The following is a 17,487-nucleotide window of genomic DNA, read 5'->3' on the forward strand; positions in this document are numbered from 1 at the left end:
GAGTGGTCTTTTGTGTTTCAGTTTGGGCTTTTTGGTTTCTTTTAGTGGGGTGGGACCTTGGAGCATGAATGCCAGATGTGGTTGTGTGTGTCTTCTCTCACCGCTTTGGCAGTAATCCTCTTTAAAATGGTACCCCAAAAAGAAGAGCCCTTCCGTCACTAAAGCAGGCCTGCTGACATCGTCCCCGTTATTCCTCCTCTGCCCCTGTCGTTAGTGGTCCGATCTTCCCTGCCCCATCTCCCTGGTCTTTTAATCTCGTTTCCCCGTGTGGCTTTTAAACGCGGCCACCGCACAGCCAGTGCAGAGACTGTCCCAGCCCCAGCGCTCCCGTGCCATGCCGGGTGTGGAGGTAAGGCGTTCCTGTGAACAGAGGGTAAATGCATACCCCATATGTCAGTATTTGAATTTACCTCTGCGGTAGGAGCCGGTCTCCGGGCGCCATGAACACATTGCTAACATCTCGTCTTTGTCTTGCGCCTGCTTTCGGGACCAGACTTATCCTTCGACATCTATGAAGGTCAGATCACGGCTCTGCTCGGGCACAGCGGGACCGGGAAGACGACGCTGATGAACATCCTTTGCGGGCTGTGTCCGCCGACGGACGGTGAGCTTCTCCAGTGTTAGGAGATTTTGAGTACCCTGCTTTTGAAAACCAAAGCTGTTGCCCTTTATGGTTATTTCAGGATGCACCAAATTTTTCTCTGGATAATGTCTGGAAGAGTCCCCTTTAGATTCATGTCTGTGTTATCGTGCTCTCTGGCTGTAAAAAACCTCTCAGTTGATTGCTCCTGGCTTTTTTTTTTAGGGTTCGTCTCTGTCTATGGGCACAAAGTCTCCGAAATCGATGAAATGCTTGAAGTGCGACAAATAGCAGGGGTGTGCCCCCAGTCTGACATACACTTTGATATATTAACTGTGGAGGAGAATCTCTCCATATTTGCTGCAATTAAGGGAATCCCGCAGAATGATTTGATACAAGAAGTAAGTCAGCTGGGCACAGATACTGTCTTATATGGTCATTTTTAACCTGTAGGGCAAAATAGCTTTCTATTGTACAGATATTTCCTTAAGACAAGTTTGCAGGGGAATATTACTTTGCAGTATAACAGACAAGGAGGCAGAGTACAGACGGATGGTTTTACATAGGTAAACTGTTAAATTTTTCTAGGAAACTAAAATGCTCACAAAACATTTTAAATCCTAGCATTTGTATTCAGGCATAGACACCTTTTAACTTCTTCAGGTTTGCAGGAGCTTAAGCCCCTGCTGTGGATCCACAGGTTCGTTAGCAGGGTGGGCAGTTCAGGTACAGAATACACTGGGAATTAGGGACAGTGAATTTGAATGTTAATTGTTAATAATCTGGTTAAAAAAAAGTATCGCTTTTTTTAACAATAAACGTGTTTCTTATGTTTTAAAGGTGCAGAAAGTGTTGTTGGATTTGGATATGCAGCCTATCAGAGACAACCAAGCTAAAAAATTAAGCGGGGGGCAGAAAAGGCGGCTGTCGGTGGGAGTTGCTGTTCTCGGGAACCCAAAGGTGAGTGTGATGGAGGCGTTGCCGACGTGGTGTCACTAATACACCTAAGGGTTGATGCCTCTTGTCAAAACCGACTAATGCATATAATAATACGTAAGATGCAGAAATTATTGCTGTGAGCAACTGTCATTTCCCCCCCCCCCTCTCATTTGTGGTTTAAACAATTAAAATCACTTCGATAGCTCAGCTTTTATGCTTGAGGATGTTAATGGCTTAGGTAATGGCAGTCGCTCGGGATTTGATCTCTTTGTGAAATAAGTAGCATGACAAGTTTTATGTCGTTTCTGGCAGGTAACATTTAGCCCCCAACAGTGACACTGTTGGAGACTTTCCTTGCAAAGCCATCCAGGCACCTGGAGCAGGGACGGAGCCAGAGAGCTCTTTTCTGTTGCAGATCTATTACTTCTGGCCTGTAAGAGTGGGGACTGCTTTCAGATCTGTATTTAAAAATGATGCGTGTGACAGTTCACTGGGATTTTAAAAGCATGTGTGTGTATTTAACCATCTCTTAATAGAAGGACTGAATCCATAGCTAAACGTAGTTGTGTTAGAATAAAACAGACTACGGCATTAACTTACTATATGATTTTGCCATTTATCACAACAGGAGATGAATTTATTCAAAGCGTAGTGAAGACAGCTGCCTTGCTTACTCTAGGATGTTTCCTATAGGTTTGAGGACTAACTAGCAGGCTTCAAACCAAAAGCCCTGTATCTGTTACTTAGGTGGGATGTCCAGAGGTCAGTACCTTGCACGTGGATATGGCATTGCAAACACTCCTTGTTTTTGCACAAAGGTTTTACTGCTGGATGAGCCGACTGCAGGTATGGATCCGTGTTCGCGGCACATCGTCTGGAACCTCCTGAAAAACAGAAAAGCGAATCGCGTGACCGTTTTCAGTACCCACTTCATGGATGAGGCGGATATCCTTGCTGGTGAGTCCTGCCGCAACCCCCCGGGTACCGCCCCGGGTACCCACTCCCTGAGTGACAGTCACGTTATAGAGCAAAGAGTGATGCTTCTCTAACCATGGTATATGCCTTTATTTGAAATACAGAGCTGGTTTTTTGTAGTAAATTGACAGTCCTCTTTTTTTGTTTTGTTTTGTTTCTAGATCGTAAAGCTGTGATTTCTCAAGGGATGTTAAAATGTCTTGGATCTTCTCTCTTTCTCAAAAGCAAATGGGGAATTGGCTACCGCTTGAGGTACTCTTTTTGTGTGATACCTGTTATGTGACATCATGTATCTTTTTCATTGTTGTCTGCTGAAATCTGTAAGATAGCACCCCCTGCTCCCAAGAAAGATCCTTTCATCATCTTCATACCGAATGTTTGGTGCTCTGCTGGCTGCTAGTTCTGATGCAGGCATCAGAAAAAACATCAGCTTTAAAAACCCAATTTCTTGTCCTGCATTTTCTTAGTATGCACATCGATGCTTACTGCAACACAGAAGCTACAACCTCGCTGATAAGACAGCACATACCTGCAGCCAGCCTGATCCAAGAGAACGACGAGCAGCTCGTGTACACCCTGCCGCTCAAGGACATGGACAAGTTTGCAGGTATTGATGTTTTTGTTGGGCTGCAGGGTTGAATGGCTGCAGAAGAGAAATCCGTCAAGCGTGGCTGTAGCCTGCAATTCTTGTTAAACTGTCGATTCTGCATGTATGTGTTTTTGTACGTATTCATTGTTTGGCTGATTTGGCTGATACTCAGGCAGCGAGGTCTTTCTCAGCCGAGTGAGGACCTCATCGCCTCCTCCAAGGGGGCTGTGGTATGTTACGAGGGATGTGGGAACCCAACAGCAACTGCTGGGGAGATGCCTTCAGCAGAAGGGTGAAGAGACCCTTTTGTCCGAGAGTCCCCTTGTCCTGCAGAAGCATCATCTTACCGCAGAGCGTTTTAATGAGCGGGGCTGGCCTCCAGCGGGAAGCCAGCAAGCCCCAGGTCCTACAATAATCAGTCCCCCTTGTTGTGAGCCGCAAAGAGCGTTGTGTCACTGCCTTAAAATTCACTGGTGAGAGGGAGCGTGGAACAGATGGGTTGGTTTCACTAGATGGCAGCAATTATCTGATCAGTCCTGCACAGGGCTCCTTGTTCATCTCCCAGGAGAAAATGGAAGAAACAGCGTGTCCTTTGCGCTACGTGGAAAGCTAAGGGAGAATCAATGCTGATGTGAATGCGGCTCATATTTCATAAATGCTTTTTTCCTCGTTGCATTTAACCAGTTAATAATTCATTAGCTTTACCTTTAGCAGGCACTGTGTGTACTTTTGAAAAACGGGCATCTTTATGCAAGATGGAATCAATTCCCCTGAACTGCTTTAAGGAGAAGCCGAGGTTAGGAATATGCCTCAGCCACTGGGGCAGAAGAAATTGCGGAGATCTGATGAGCATCAGTGGGTATCTGATTGCTCTTCCCATTTTACGCAGTTGCATTTCCCTTCAATGTGACCTTGGCTCTGAAGCTCCTCATTTTGTCAAGTCCTTCACTTCATAGGACTGACAAGAGCCCAATAGCGTTTTTTATCCCAAGGTGCTAATAAGTGCTCTCACTCTGAACACGATTTTGGTCTTCAAGCTATGGGTGCCGTCCAGGGTCTCCTGCCCTAACTGGGTTTACAGATCTGGATATGGCTTTACAAGCCATAACTAAGCTGCAACTAAGCTGGCTTTACAGATCTGGGTATTTATATATATAGAAAATTACTCAGTGGTTTTATTTGTAAAATCTCCTTGTGCCTGGGTAGGGATCTAGGTAGGTTGAGCTGTCCTGCAGTCCCTGCGCATGATTTTTCCAGGAGAGGGGCTCTCGCAGCCAGCCAGGGGCGGCTCTGAGCCCAGGAGCTTTAGGATGCTGAGGTGGTTTTCATAAACGCTACAGCTTTGGGAAAACATGCCACATTTCCCATACCTGACCACGGAGGTTGAAGTTTTGTGCTGAAAGGAGCTTATCCGAACCTTGGTTCTCAAGCCATGACCTGTGTCTTCATCATTAAGCAACCATATTTACACATTACCCGCTTTCTCGAGTACCGTGCAGAAGGCTTTAGGGATGGCTCTGATGGGCTTCAAGATCTCTCGGGAAGCCGACGTAATCCTGTTTCAGAGCAACCAGTATGTTTCCCTTCTGTCTCTAGGCTTGTTTTCTGACCTCGACACGCATTCCCATTTGGGCGTTATCACCTATGGCGTTTCCATGACGACGCTGGAGGATGTCTATCTGAAGCTGGAAGTTGAGGCAGAGATTGATCAAGCAGGTGAGATGGACCACGGCTGTTTTCCTGTTTTCCCTCATATTTGATTTATTCTTAATTAGCGTAGAATTGTCCGTGCCACATCATTGCCAGAGGGAGTTTTGCTATGGAGGGAAGAATTAAAAAATCTGCTCTGAGTGCTACATCCAGCAGCATGGGGCTCCTTTGGTCTCACGGCATTCCAGGCTTTTGAAATATTTAACATGAAAAATACGCAAAAGCAGCGAGTTGGGTGGGGAGTGATTCTGGGAGGATCCAGGGGAAAAGCTTTTTACTGGCTGTCTCTGCAGTAATTAATTTTTCATGCAGTGTACTTGCATCTAACTTCTTTGCTTTACAGTTGCACTTTTTGTGGCTAGCTTTTTAAAATGTGCTTTATTTTCCTAATGGAGCTTACTTTCAAGGGATTGTAAATGCACAGTATAAAATTTATTTCCAGCCTTCTGTGTGAACAGTAATATTAGTAGCCTGCACGTACGGCTGAAATAACTGAACTTGTCTTTCTTCCCCTTTAAATTAACTTCCGATTCAAATGAAAAGTTGGGACTGCTTAATATTACTCCAGAATTAATCAGTTCTTCTTTTGATGCCAACTTTGAATGGTTTAAGCTATCTTAATCTTTCTAGAGCTTTCTTTGTGATACAGACTAGTAAACTATCCTGCTCTGCAAAGCTTTTGCGTGGGTATAAGAGGGTTTAACAGCTGAATATGCTGGTACTGAGTAATACAGGTGCATACATAGGCTAATGGTATGAAACTGGGGCAAGTTCCACCTTTTGAGTGGCAGGAATTTGTATCATCTGCCTTAAGCATCTGCTGTGCGGGTGGTTCAGGGCTTTGAGGTAGATTGGTATCATTGAGCTTGGGGTTAAGTTGAGAGACGGGGATGAGATGAGATGGTCTTTCCGATAGCAAGGGGAAGGAATTGATGGCCACCCAGCTTTCTCCAGCCCTACCCTTTCAAACCGCGTAGCTTTGACAGAGCATCAAATTTGTAGAGTTTTGCTGTTGTCTTTTTCAGATTATAGCGTGTTCAGTTCCCAGCAAGTGCAGGATGAAATGGATACAAAATCCCTTGACGATATGGAGCAGAGCCTCCTGATGCTCTCGGAGACGAAGGCGCCAGCAATGAGCAATACAGCCCTCTGGAAGAAGCAGGTTTCCACCATAGCAAAAGTTCACTTCCTTAGTCTCAAGCGGGAAAATAAATGTGTGAGAGTTATGTAAGTATTGGGGCTTTCTCACTTATATAAAATTCTCAAAACCTGTTTGAACGTTACCAGGGAAATGGCAGGATGCGATCAATTTTTTTCCCATAGTTACATTTCAACAATAACAAGTATTACCGTTGAATACATGCTTTTTCGGGGCAAGGGAGATGTTGTTTTAATAACACGCAGTGGGTTGGCTTTTGCTGAATTTTAATAAAACCGAGACTTTTATTTCTTTCAGGTTGTTGCTTTTTCTGATTTTTCTTGTAGTTCAGATTTTATTGTTTTTCATCCACCACATCATCAAAAATTCTGTAGCTGCTATCAAACTTTCCCCAGATCTGTACTTGCTGAAGCCTGGAGAGGACTATCATAAGTACAGGAGTCGCCTCCTGCTGCAGAACTCCACAGGTAGGAGAGCAGAGATGCTCCACGGGGTGGCTCCTGTCTCCACCTCTCTCTTGAAACGTAGCATTTCACGTGGTGGGGAAGGATGGTGTGTGCCACTTTGGGGACTTGGAACAAACTTTTTCCTTGAAATTAACCCAAATGAAGAGTTTCCAAGTACCCACAGATGGTCGAGATGGAGTATCCTTTGTGCCATAGGGTTTGGTTCAGAGATCTTCCTCCTCCTCCTCCTGTGTCTGGTACCCTTGTGCTCGCTGTGTCACAAGATGACCCATATGAAAGAACTGGCCAGAGGGACATTTAGATACATCAACATTAAAATCCTGCTACAAAGCATTTTGGAAAATTCCTTTCTGTCTCAACTTAGGATGTTTTAAAAGCGCGTAGCAGCGATCCGGGCAACAGAAACAAGCGTCTGTTTGAGCTGTCGGGAATTTGTGCTTCATGCAACTTAATTTCTCTGGACACTGTATCAGAGTGCCGCTGGTGTCCTGCTCTCTTAGCTAATTCTCTGTTCAGCTGAAACTTTGACTATCCTGATAATGCTTGTTGGCACCTCCGCTTCCTCACTGCTGCACTTGACTTGCACAAATTAATCGGAGAATAGAATAAAAAAATTTTCTCGAATGCTTTGGAGGTTGTTGAGTGGGAAGCCAAAATAAAAACATTCATGTTGTTCAGAATAGCAGAGGACTCCTTTGGTGGCCATGTGTAAGGAAACAGTGATCTCTCATCATGGGATTATATCAGTGGGAAGATGCATCAATAATTTTGTGTAAAATACTCCAAGATGGTGGTGAGTAATCATGTTGTTTTCTGTCTTGCACCAGAATCGGATATCGATGACATTGTCCGCTCTCTTGGGAGCATGAACGTACTCTTGGAGATGTTCAATGACAGCGATTACGTCTCAGCTGCACCTCACAGTGCAGCTTTAAATGTGTTTGACCTTGAATCCAGACAGGTGAGATGGACAGACTGGCTTGGCACATCCCAGAGAGCTGACAAGCAGCTGGTTAGGGGCTGGTTTTGTTGTACTCTTGCCTGAAAGGCACATGTTGAGTCATATAATCAAATAATATCATATAATATTGCTTATACAAGAGGCCTGCAAAGAGGACTTGTATTAACAGAATGGAAATATTATCAAAATAAATGTTCCATAATGATAATTATGGTAGGCTAATAAAACTGCCATCCCCCTTTCTTCCCCACAAAAGCCAAGAGAAATATTTTACTTTAAAAGAGACCTGGCATAGGAATTTTTTTTCTTTTTTTTTTTTACTTATACTGGCTGAATTATACAATTTGGCAGAAGCATAATTCCATGGTGCTCTCATTTGTAAAGAAAAATGAGTTTTGTGGATTGTAAGTATTCATTTCAGTATGGTCACTGAGGGGGTGTCAGAAAGATTTGAACATTGGGGTCGTATTTAATCTCCAACAAAGGAACTGCTTCGCAATATGCCAGCTCTGTCTCTTGTTCCCATTTTTATTCATTGCAAACTGTTAATATTAGTGTGACACTGCAGCCTTAGCTAATGTAAATTTTTGCCTCTCTGGTTTTTAAATGCGTTAGCAAGAACATACGAGTGCAGGTCATGGTGTGTTTTGTTTTTCAGACTGTAATTGTCTGGAGCATCATTTGTCATAGTGTCACAGTTGCATAAAGCATTCTGGGAATTTATTCCAAATAATTTGTTCTCTGTGAGCATGACTGTTTTCCTGAATTAGGTTACATATTATAACCACCCTGAGCAGCCCAGAGCTTCCTGCAAAGCATACTCTATTATGCAAAGATTTTTTCCCAAAGTTCAGGTTTAATTAAGCCCGTGGGAGAGCCCTCTCAGGATATTACCCTTCATGCAGAAGAATTAATATAGCAAACGCTTTCCTTTCCAGAACTATGTTTTCACGGTCATATTCAACAGTACCATGGTGCATTCCCTGCCAGTTTTGATGAATATTGTCAGCAATCTACTTCTGCGCAATTTAAACGTGACGGAGAGCATTCAGATCTGGAGCAACCCCTTCGTTCAGGTGAGCCGCACCCGTGGCTGCAGCGGGGACTGCACGGCAAAAATCACCCTGAAACACGCGGCGGGTGGCAAAGCATCCCTGGGCTGCGAGGGGGAACGTAAAAACGCACCGTAAATGAAGAGAGAAGCTGGTTGGGGCTGTCTGCAGCACCGAGGGCTGTGCTCTGCACAGCACCATCGGGAAGGATCGGGACCCAGTAGCCAAAGCCCGTGGAGTAAGTCCTTGGTGGTACAAACCTTTGCAGAATTGAAGAGGACTTGAAAGGTGCCGGGATTTTGTTCTGCAGCTTGTGGAAGCGGAGGAAAAAGGGGCTTGGAAGGAGGATGTCCTGTTGGGAATTTGTTAGGGGTTTGTTAGAGGTTACCTGCGGTTCTCGGAGGCTGAGCGTGGGGGTGCTGGAGGTCTGCTGCCTCCTCTGCAGAGCTGGGGTGGCCTTTAGGAGAGGAGAGGACCTGCTGCAGGAAATAAATGCTCTAGGAGTTTATTAGATGCTCTTATAAATACTCCAAAAACTTCCATAGGTATTTGTCTTCATGCTGCGGCTCAGATGATCTTGAGGTATGCAGAATATATGTTTTAGCATTTACAGTCATGTTCCAATTCTAAATGCATTTTTTTGGTCACGCACATTCTGGTATTGAAGAAATCTGATTTATGTTTCAGAATCTTCCAGACACAATTTTCAGACTAGAGATCTATTTTGAAGCTGTGTTACTGGGAATCATTATTACTGGAATGCCACCCTATTTTGCCATGGACAATGCAGAAAACCATAAGGTAAACTCCCAGATGTGGATTCACAGACTGCACAGGAACTTAAAAACCTTGGGATTTTGGGAAAATCTTAAGAGGTGTTTTAAATAGCATCTTTTGCCACAAGAGGCAGTATGGATGTGACTGCTGTTTGCTGCCTTGGGTGGAACAGATTGGGAAAAGCCCTTTTGCTTCCCGTGGAAATGCTTTTTGCCTCTTTGGCAGCTAAAATCAGCAATAACTGGGTAACGCACTGATGCCATGTCAGTGTAAAAGCGGTATTAGAGGGAAAAACAAGATCCTGCTCCCACACCGGGGCAGATTAACATCGTGTTCATTTTAATTAACATTTAGTTAATGTTGCGTTTTCTTTTTCTGTTGCAGATCAAAGCGTACACGCAGCTGAAGATAGCGGGGCTTTATCCCTCTGCGTACTGGACTGGGCAAGCTGTTGTCGACCTCCCGCTGTTTTTCTCCATCCTTGTCCTGATGATAGGCAGCCTCTTCGCCTTTCACTACGGCGTTTATTTCTACGTGGGCAAGTTCCTTGCCGTGGTGAGTGTGGTGGAGACCGGAGCGTGTGTGGGGATGTGAGAGTATGGTTATGTTATTTTCCACAAGTGTTTATTTTTATTAGATGGTTCAGCAGACTTTTTCCAACCGATATAGAGGGAAAATGCCTGATGAAGGCTGCTGGCGCAGAGGCACCAGTCAGGCTGCACCAAAGGCAAAATAAGGCAAAAAGCCAAAAGGCAAAAACTTTTCATGGGGAAAAATACTCAAATTTTGGAGTTTCATTCAGAACTGGAATAAAATGGAGCTTTAAAACACCAGAATCTTCCAAGGAAATGCACTATCCTTTTTTGCCCTCCTCGCTTACTCTGCTTTGCGCTCTTCGCTGCCGACTGATAATTGCTCCATTTGCATTGGCGTGCTGCTAATGACAAGGTTACAGTGACTTTGAACACAGACCAGCCCTGCAATGAATTGCAGCATATGATTAAATCAAAGAGACTACAAATCTTCATGTCTTTTATATTCAGAGCGGGCTTCCCTGAGATGTTGGCTGTAATTGAGAAGAATCAGATTTTCCTAGCTGCTTTCCCAGAAGCTCTGAGTTGTGCTGCAGGGCTATTTTTCTACCAGTGCATCTACCCTTGTTTTAATTTCTGCGAAAATGCTAAGGCTGAAGGGTGGAATTCCCAATATTTGCCAGAATCTTCAGGTCAACATTTATGGGAGCTTGTGTTATATAAAAAAATGGGAAATATTTTGAAGGAAACTGAGTGAGTGAGGTTCCTGCCTATCCATGTGCTCTTTTGTGTCTTTAACAGTTTATGCTGTATGTACCAAGGTGGCAAAATATATCAAATTAAGTGACAAAGATGAATCCAGAGTTATGTAGCACACTAAAGGAATTCCAGTTGATACTTATACAAAAAATTCTTGCTGTACATTTCCTGAGAAACCTTCCCTATCTTTGCAGATTTTTTGCCTGATTGGTTATGTCCCGTCAGTCGTGCTCTTCACTTACGTGGTCTCCTTCACATTTAGAAAAGTCCAGAATACGAAAGAATTTTGGTCATTTATATTTTCAGTGGTGAGTAACTTTACCTTGAGTTCAATTAGCTAGGAAGATTTGTTATGTCCAAAGCCACAACAGGCTTCCCAGTTATTTAACTGTGTGCCCTTAATGCACAAGAAATTTGAAACATTTACCAATGCCTCTGTATTACTGCCATATCCTAAATGATAAAAGCTTTAAAAAACGTGCCTCAAATTAGATAACTTATGCTTCGAGAGTCTGAACTGAATAAAAATGGACTCTCTTTTTCCTTTTCTTTTGTACAGACAGCCTTGCTCTGTACGGTTGTCACTGAAGTGGCCTTTTTTCTGGACTATTACCTGGTAACCACCATCCTGCATTACGTCTTCTCCATCTTCATTCCTATTTATCCCCTTATTGGCTGTCTGATTTGTTTTATAAAGGTAAGGGGGCACAGGAGATCCTCTCCAGAGCATTTGTAGATGGCTGGGGTTGGGTGCACATCTTTAATGATAACGGGACAGCAGATACCTGCCTAGTGGTGTAATGCCATCCGTAGCCACTGCACACGTGAAGAATAGCAACTGCTGGTGAAGAGTCACCTTTTTCCTGAGAGCAACCTGTTGCCGTTTTAAAATGAGGAAAGAAAGAAGTCTTCCATTAAATATCTAAAGGAAAACCGTGAGTTTCTCAGCCTGTGGACTGGGCAAACCCAGTGATGGGAGATGGGTTAGTTGAGAGTCGGTGGCTTTAAACTGGGAGCAGCCCCAGGGACGTTGGTGGAAGTTTATTGGCGTCACGCTCATGCAAGCAGGGTGTCTGCAGAGCTCAGAAGGGGCTTGAGCAACGTCGCTTAAATGGCTGGCTTGAGATTAAAGTGCAATATAGAATATGCTGTGTCTGGTAGGTGATTATTTACCCAAACGTATTTTTTTGCATTGGCAGGTCTCATGGAAAGGCAAGCGAAAGAACGGAGGATACTACGACCCGTGGGACCGGCTCCTGGTAGCAGTTATAGCTGTAAGCGTGGTTATTTGATTATTTGCCATATTTGCTGTAGAGAATTGCTGTCTCCTGCTGGGAGGCCCCTTCTGTTCAGGCATCTTTGTTAATAAAGATTGGATCTAATGTTCAGCATCGCTGGAGCCTGCAGCTTTGCAACCTGTTGCAGCACAAGCAGTATCAGTAAAAGCTGCTGTGCCCACCAGCTCAACATCTGCTGCTTCAATAGTCTTACTAACGGTGCCGATATTAATCCTGATGATTACGGGAGTCTGTGCTGATGGAGCAAGAACTCCAGAGCAGGGGACAGTCCCTTCTCTCTGCAAAAAACAAATAATTGCCATTAAATCTAAGCAAACTCTGGTTGTGCATCCTCAGTGTCGACCCACTGAGCAGCATCTGATGATGTATTTCATCTTCTGGGAAACATCAGCACTTCTGTGGTGGTGAAGAGCTGGTGCTTCTTGCCACTCGTTGCACTGGTGGGATCACCTCTAGGGTCACCAGACTTGGAGGGCCGGCAGCGCTGCACGTGACGAGAACGGTATTTGTCTGTTTTAGCCCTATTTGCAGTGTGTCCTGTGGCTCTTCCTACTGCGATATTTCGAGCTGAAGAACGGAGGGAGGACAGTTAGAGAGGACCCATTTTTCAGGTGCGTCTGTTGAATAGACTTGTAAAAAGTAATAGTCCAAAGAAGCCGTTTTTAAAAACAATGCTGGTAATTAAACTGGAGTATGCAGTGTATAGCTATGGGGGATATTGCAGAAAATAAAATACCTGTGGTTATATCCCAGCCCAAGTGTCTAAAGAATTTGTTCTCCTAACTGTAGTTGTCTGAAATTCAATCAATAAAGTACAGAAATAGGTTTTTTTCTCTTCCTTTTAAGTTATACCAGTGCAAAATCAGGAATTTTGTAAGGACTTTCCCTATAGAAAAATAGGGGAACTTCGTTTCCCATTGCATGGCTAGAGATGCCATACCCCGACAAAGAGCTCAGCGTAAAGATGGCATCGTTGCAGTCGTTGACAGCTCTTTCTGCTCTTTTGGGGCTTCTCAGATGTGCTGCATAAATGTGTTACTCCTGGGTTCGGCAAACACAAATTGCTTTCTGCATCAAAGCAGTGAGCAAATCTCAGCTGAACGCCAAGCAGAGGTGTCATGTTGTTTTCTTCCCCTTAGAAAATGTTTTACAAAAGCCAAAACCTGGAAGTTCCCAGACGTCCCACATGATGAGAACGAAGATGAAGACGTGAAGGCGGAGAGGCTGCGAGTCCAAGAAATACTGAGCAGCCCCAAAAGCGAGGAGGTAATGCCGTGCACCCATGGGCACTACCCAGAACCCAAACCCAGATGTTTCCCAGAGCTGCTGGGATCTGCAGCCACTTCTCTCTTCTCTACTAGATGCCAGCAATCCTGGTCAGCAGCTTGCACAAAGAGTTTGATGAAAGAAAGGAATTTCTTCTGGGGAGAAAAATAAAGAAAGTGGCAACGAAACATGTTTCTCTCTGTGTAAAAAAAGGTTGGCGTTCAATTACTTGCTGCTGAGCTGTTTTATTTACAAAAACAACTCTTGAATCCATTTATCTGACCTCATGGGCAATGTTTTGTGTCGTCCTTTCTTTAGGAGAAATACTGGGTTTGTTAGGACCCAACGGAGCTGGGAAAAGCACGTTAATTAATATGCTCGTTGGAGAGATTGAGCCAACCAGTGGGCAGGTACATTACATCCTACAAACTAAATAGAAAATGGATCTATATGTAATTTTTTTTATTATTATTAGAAGCATTCCCAAGTGGGTTTTGTTAAAACCTTACAAAAACGCTTCTGAAACTTATAATATTATTGAGTAAGGTCTATACATTTTCCTCGCAGGTTCTGATGGGAGATTATTCTTTTGGCCTGAACAGCGAAGATGACTCGGTGAAATTTGTGGGGTACTGTCCTCAAACGAATCCGCTTTGGCCAGATATTACCTTGCAGGAACACTTTGAAATTTATGGCGCTATCAAAGGAATGAGTCAGTCTGATGTTAAGGAAGTCATAAAACGGTAAGTAGTTTATTATAGAAATGTTTAAGGTTTAGCTGTATTTTTCTTAGTGGGGTTTTTTTTGTTGTTGCTTCCCCCCCCCTTTCCCTAATGCAGTCTTTTTTTCATTTAAGTTTGATTGGATCTTTTCAGCAAATTCAGCAAGTGTGAATTTGTAGATTAGGAGGTACAGATACAGCTACACAAAATTCAACTGGTATTTGTATTTTTTTTGTTTATTTATTTTAATTTTTCTTAAAGTTATGAAGTGCTAACAATGACCTTTGCAGAGGCTGCAAGGACGGGGACTCCAGGGCTTGGAGCTGTTCCTAGGTTGTCACCCTGGACTCCTCTAGGACGTGGGGCAGGTGGTTTTGCATGGAAGTGCCCAGCTCCGATTCTGCTTATTGCTCTGCTTTTTTTTTTATACTTACATATGAATATATACAAATACTTGTAACTGAGCTCTTCAAATGAGGCTGTTTTGCATACTGTGTGATGAGGGGGAAGCCGAACCATCACCCTCACAGCTTTTCACGTGCGGTCCTCCCTCTTCCGCAGCATCGCAAGTGCTCTGGATTTAAAAGACCACCTGCAGAAGACAACGAAGAAGCTGGGTGTAGGGCTGAAACGCAAGGTATGGGGGAGCTTTTCGAGCTGCCATGCTGGGAGTCTCCAGCAGCCGTTGTGTCCTTACCCTTTCCCTTTGCCTTCCTCCCAGCTGTGCTTTGCCCTGAGTATGCTGGGCAACCCGCGGGTCACGCTCTTGGATGAACCGTCGACCGGCATGGATCCAAAAGCCAAGCAGCACATGTGGTGAGTGCCGTCGGGGCTATGTTTGCCACAGGCTCGTTTCTTTTTGGGGATTTGTCTGATTTTATGCGTGTATTATCCCTGTTAACACTAGGGAGAGCCATAGACAGGGAATCAACACTGCCTTAGTGCCAGGGGCACTTCATCTGTGTCCTCTCCCAGAATAGCTTGGAGATTAAAAGCTTGAAAGTTGAAAGAAATCTTAAAATATAAGGAGTATGAGATTTGAGTCATCTTTGTGAAAAAATCAGGTGTTAATTGTGGGAGTAGTATTGGTCCATAAAGTAAAAGGTTTGTGTTTGACCATCACAGTCCTCTTTTCCTAATAACCCCGGATTTACTGCTACGTGCCAAATGTTTTATTCAAGGATTTTTTTGGTTGTGTTTTCTAGGCGGGCAATTCGAGCAGCCTTTAAGAATAAGGAGAGAGCAGCTATCCTGACCACTCACTACATGGAAGAGGCGGATGCTGTCTGCGACCGTGTGGCCATCCTGGTGTCCGGGCAGCTCAGGTACCACCAGAGCCCTCCCCTGCGGGCGGGTGTTGTGGCAGGGAGGAGAGGACAGCTGTCGGCTAGAATATATTTCTTCAAAAATATAGGTAGACAATTTTTTTGCACCTTAAACTTGGAGCAAAATTAAACTTAAACTGCAGAAAGGGTCTGTTAGAAGTTAGGCTGCTTTTTGAGTGCGGCGTAACAGGTACAACTCTTATTTTCTCTCTGCGATTGGTAGATGTATAGGTACTGTCCAACACCTGAAGAGTAAGTTTGGCAGAGGATACTTCTTGGAAATGAAATTAAAAGAAACAGCAGATGTACAGCAAGTAGAGTATCTGCAGAGCCAGATTTTGCACATCTTCCCAAACGCAAATCGTCAGGAAAGGTAAACTTTAACAAATACGCAGAAAACATTGGTATTAATACAAGCCCCTGATTTCTCAGCAGCTCCTTGGCACCGAGTAAGGAATGCCATGACACTAAAATTTACAAAAAATATTTACACGTAGCTTAAAAAAAAAAAAAAAGGAAGCATTTTGCAGGCCAGCAAAAGCTGCTGGGGCGGTGGCTGAGCCCTGCGTGCAGATGTTCAGCACGGAGGAAGCAAAACTCAATTTCTGCATAGCTGTTGCTTGGAGGCTTCCTCTTTGGTTGGGCTCCCTGGGAAATGGGGGTAAAACCTGAGTCACTGACCCTTATGTAGAAACGCTTGCACCTTTTCTGGGGATCCCTCAAAGTTTGAGGGTGGTTGGTTTTCCCCCAACAGCTTTGAATTTCTGCCATATGGACTCGAGGGTCTGGCTTGGTGACCGCTGATGAGACTCTCCAAAAAGGGCACTGCAGGCATTCTGTAAGGAGCATTCCTCAATGCGGGAGATTTGGAGGAGAGTTTATTTTTCAGAAGCAAAGGTGCGGGGTAGAGCACCTCTCTGTTCTGGAGTCTGGGTTGCAGGAACCGCTGGATCATGCAAAGTCCCGAGAGATCCTGTGACCTCCCTCTGAATTCATTTGAAAGGCGAAACCGCATAACTTTGGGAGTCCTGGGCAGTGATTTTTCTTTCGTGAGTTTATAGGCAGAATATAAATGGTTGAATCTTAGCTGAAGAGCACATAAATCATAGAGCAGTCTCAGATGGGTCTCAGCTGATGCACCTGGACCTCGATCTCCGAGATGGATTATAAACCAGCTGCTCTCCTGGAACTGCATCGTTCCTGTTGTCTTGTATGATGATGACTAGTCAAAATGCCTGGAGTAACCTTTGGAAAATGAGTTTAAATCCATTCACTTGGATATTAATATTTTTGCTTTGAGTAATTTTACCTGACCTAAATTTGCTTTGTTTCTTTGTTCCAGTTTTGCTTCTATTTTGGCATATAAAATTCCTAAAGAAGATGTACAGTCACTTTCACATTCTTTTTCCAAGCTGGAAGAAGGTAATTAAGCTCTTGCTACGCATCACATGCAGAAATCATTTTGTCTCCCATAACTGACACATTTGCTATGCAGTGGCACTTTTGCATCTCTGTTCCAAATTAATTTAATTTATTTTTTCTATTATTATCGGTGTCCCCAACTCTGTTTCTTGTGAAATGAAGAGTGAGTGCTTGTACCAGCTTAAAACGCTTTAAATCCAGTTGTGAAGTATTCACAAATCCAGACAGTGAAGTATTCCTAAATACACTCTCTCATTAATTCTTTTAACAGTAAAACACGCCTTTAACATCGAGGAGTACAGCTTTTCTCAGGCAACACTGGAGCAGGTATGTTAAAGTAAACTATATTTTGTGGAAGTAAACCCCGCCAGGGTGTTGCAGGTTTTTTGACGGGGTTTTTGCAGGCGTCCGGGGTGGGTTCACTTTGCCCCTGCCACACAGGAGTCGTGCACCCAGTCTGGGCGAGTCGTCGCGGATGGAGGGGCTGATGAGCCCTGCGCAGGCAGCTCGTCCCCCGTGCCCGGCGGTCAGGCTGCTGGGCCCGTTCTGCTGATGCCCATTCAGGCGGTTTTGGGGAACTGAAGTCCCCTTTTCCAAAGTGAATTGGGACTGTCAGTTCCCCTGCTCCTCTTTATTCCCATTTTCTTCTTTAAAAATAAGATGCCAACTGCGGTGACTGGAGCAAAATGAATTTGTGACTTTAGTGGAAGTATCGCTCTGGTTTATTCAAAAGACAGGCATTGCTGTTCATTTCTGAAAGGAGAGTAAAGCTGAGGCTTATTATTGCTTATTCTGGATTAGTTATTGCTGACAATGAATGTCCTTCAGGCTGTATTCGGTTCAACTTCCTTTTCATTGCGCTCTTGAAGAAATGAGGTGGGAGGGTAGGAGCAAGGAGAAAAAACCCAAAATACTAAAAACTTCCTACTCAGAGATGAAGCAATACATTCAAT

General features: G+C 44.0%; 1 protein-coding gene across 7 annotated transcripts in view; it reads left to right on the plus strand.

Annotated features, from left to right (window-relative positions):
- ABCA5 (ATP binding cassette subfamily A member 5) overlaps positions 1-17,487 on the plus strand; it is a 33,925-nt gene that overhangs the window by 12,865 nt on the left and 3,573 nt on the right. For all 7 annotated transcript variants that reach the window (XR_012045373.1, XR_012045374.1, XR_012045372.1 and 4 more), the window contains exons 13-39: positions 494-604; positions 806-981; positions 1,421-1,540; positions 2,338-2,476; positions 2,656-2,746; positions 2,962-3,101; positions 4,680-4,799; positions 5,819-6,020; positions 6,250-6,419; positions 7,247-7,380; positions 8,319-8,456; positions 9,120-9,233; positions 9,594-9,764; positions 10,696-10,809; positions 11,061-11,198; positions 11,701-11,775; positions 12,319-12,410; positions 12,939-13,065; positions 13,161-13,278; positions 13,384-13,475; positions 13,633-13,808; positions 14,349-14,424; positions 14,509-14,603; positions 14,993-15,112; positions 15,336-15,485; positions 16,455-16,534; positions 16,806-16,861. Coding sequence is in view for 2 of the 7 variants with exons in the window: in XM_072880943.1 (XP_072737044.1) it covers positions 494-604; positions 806-981; positions 1,421-1,540; positions 2,338-2,476; positions 2,656-2,746; positions 2,962-3,101; positions 4,680-4,799; positions 5,819-6,020; positions 6,250-6,419; positions 7,247-7,380; positions 8,319-8,456; positions 9,120-9,233; positions 9,594-9,764; positions 10,696-10,809; positions 11,061-11,198; positions 11,701-11,775; positions 12,319-12,410; positions 12,939-13,065; positions 13,161-13,278; positions 13,384-13,475; positions 13,633-13,808; positions 14,349-14,424; positions 14,509-14,603; positions 14,993-15,112; positions 15,336-15,485; positions 16,455-16,534; positions 16,806-16,861 (3,335 nt within the window). In the remaining 5 variants the exon portion in view is untranslated. The remainder of the gene's footprint in view (positions 1-493; positions 605-805; positions 982-1,420; positions 1,541-2,337; positions 2,477-2,655; positions 2,747-2,961; positions 3,102-4,679; positions 4,800-5,818; positions 6,021-6,249; positions 6,420-7,246; positions 7,381-8,318; positions 8,457-9,119; positions 9,234-9,593; positions 9,765-10,695; positions 10,810-11,060; positions 11,199-11,700; positions 11,776-12,318; positions 12,411-12,938; positions 13,066-13,160; positions 13,279-13,383; positions 13,476-13,632; positions 13,809-14,348; positions 14,425-14,508; positions 14,604-14,992; positions 15,113-15,335; positions 15,486-16,454; positions 16,535-16,805; positions 16,862-17,487) is intronic.

This window comes from Ciconia boyciana, chromosome 16 (genome assembly GCF_034638445.1).
Source record: "Ciconia boyciana chromosome 16, ASM3463844v1, whole genome shotgun sequence".
Taxonomy (NCBI): Eukaryota; Metazoa; Chordata; class Aves; order Ciconiiformes; family Ciconiidae; genus Ciconia; species Ciconia boyciana.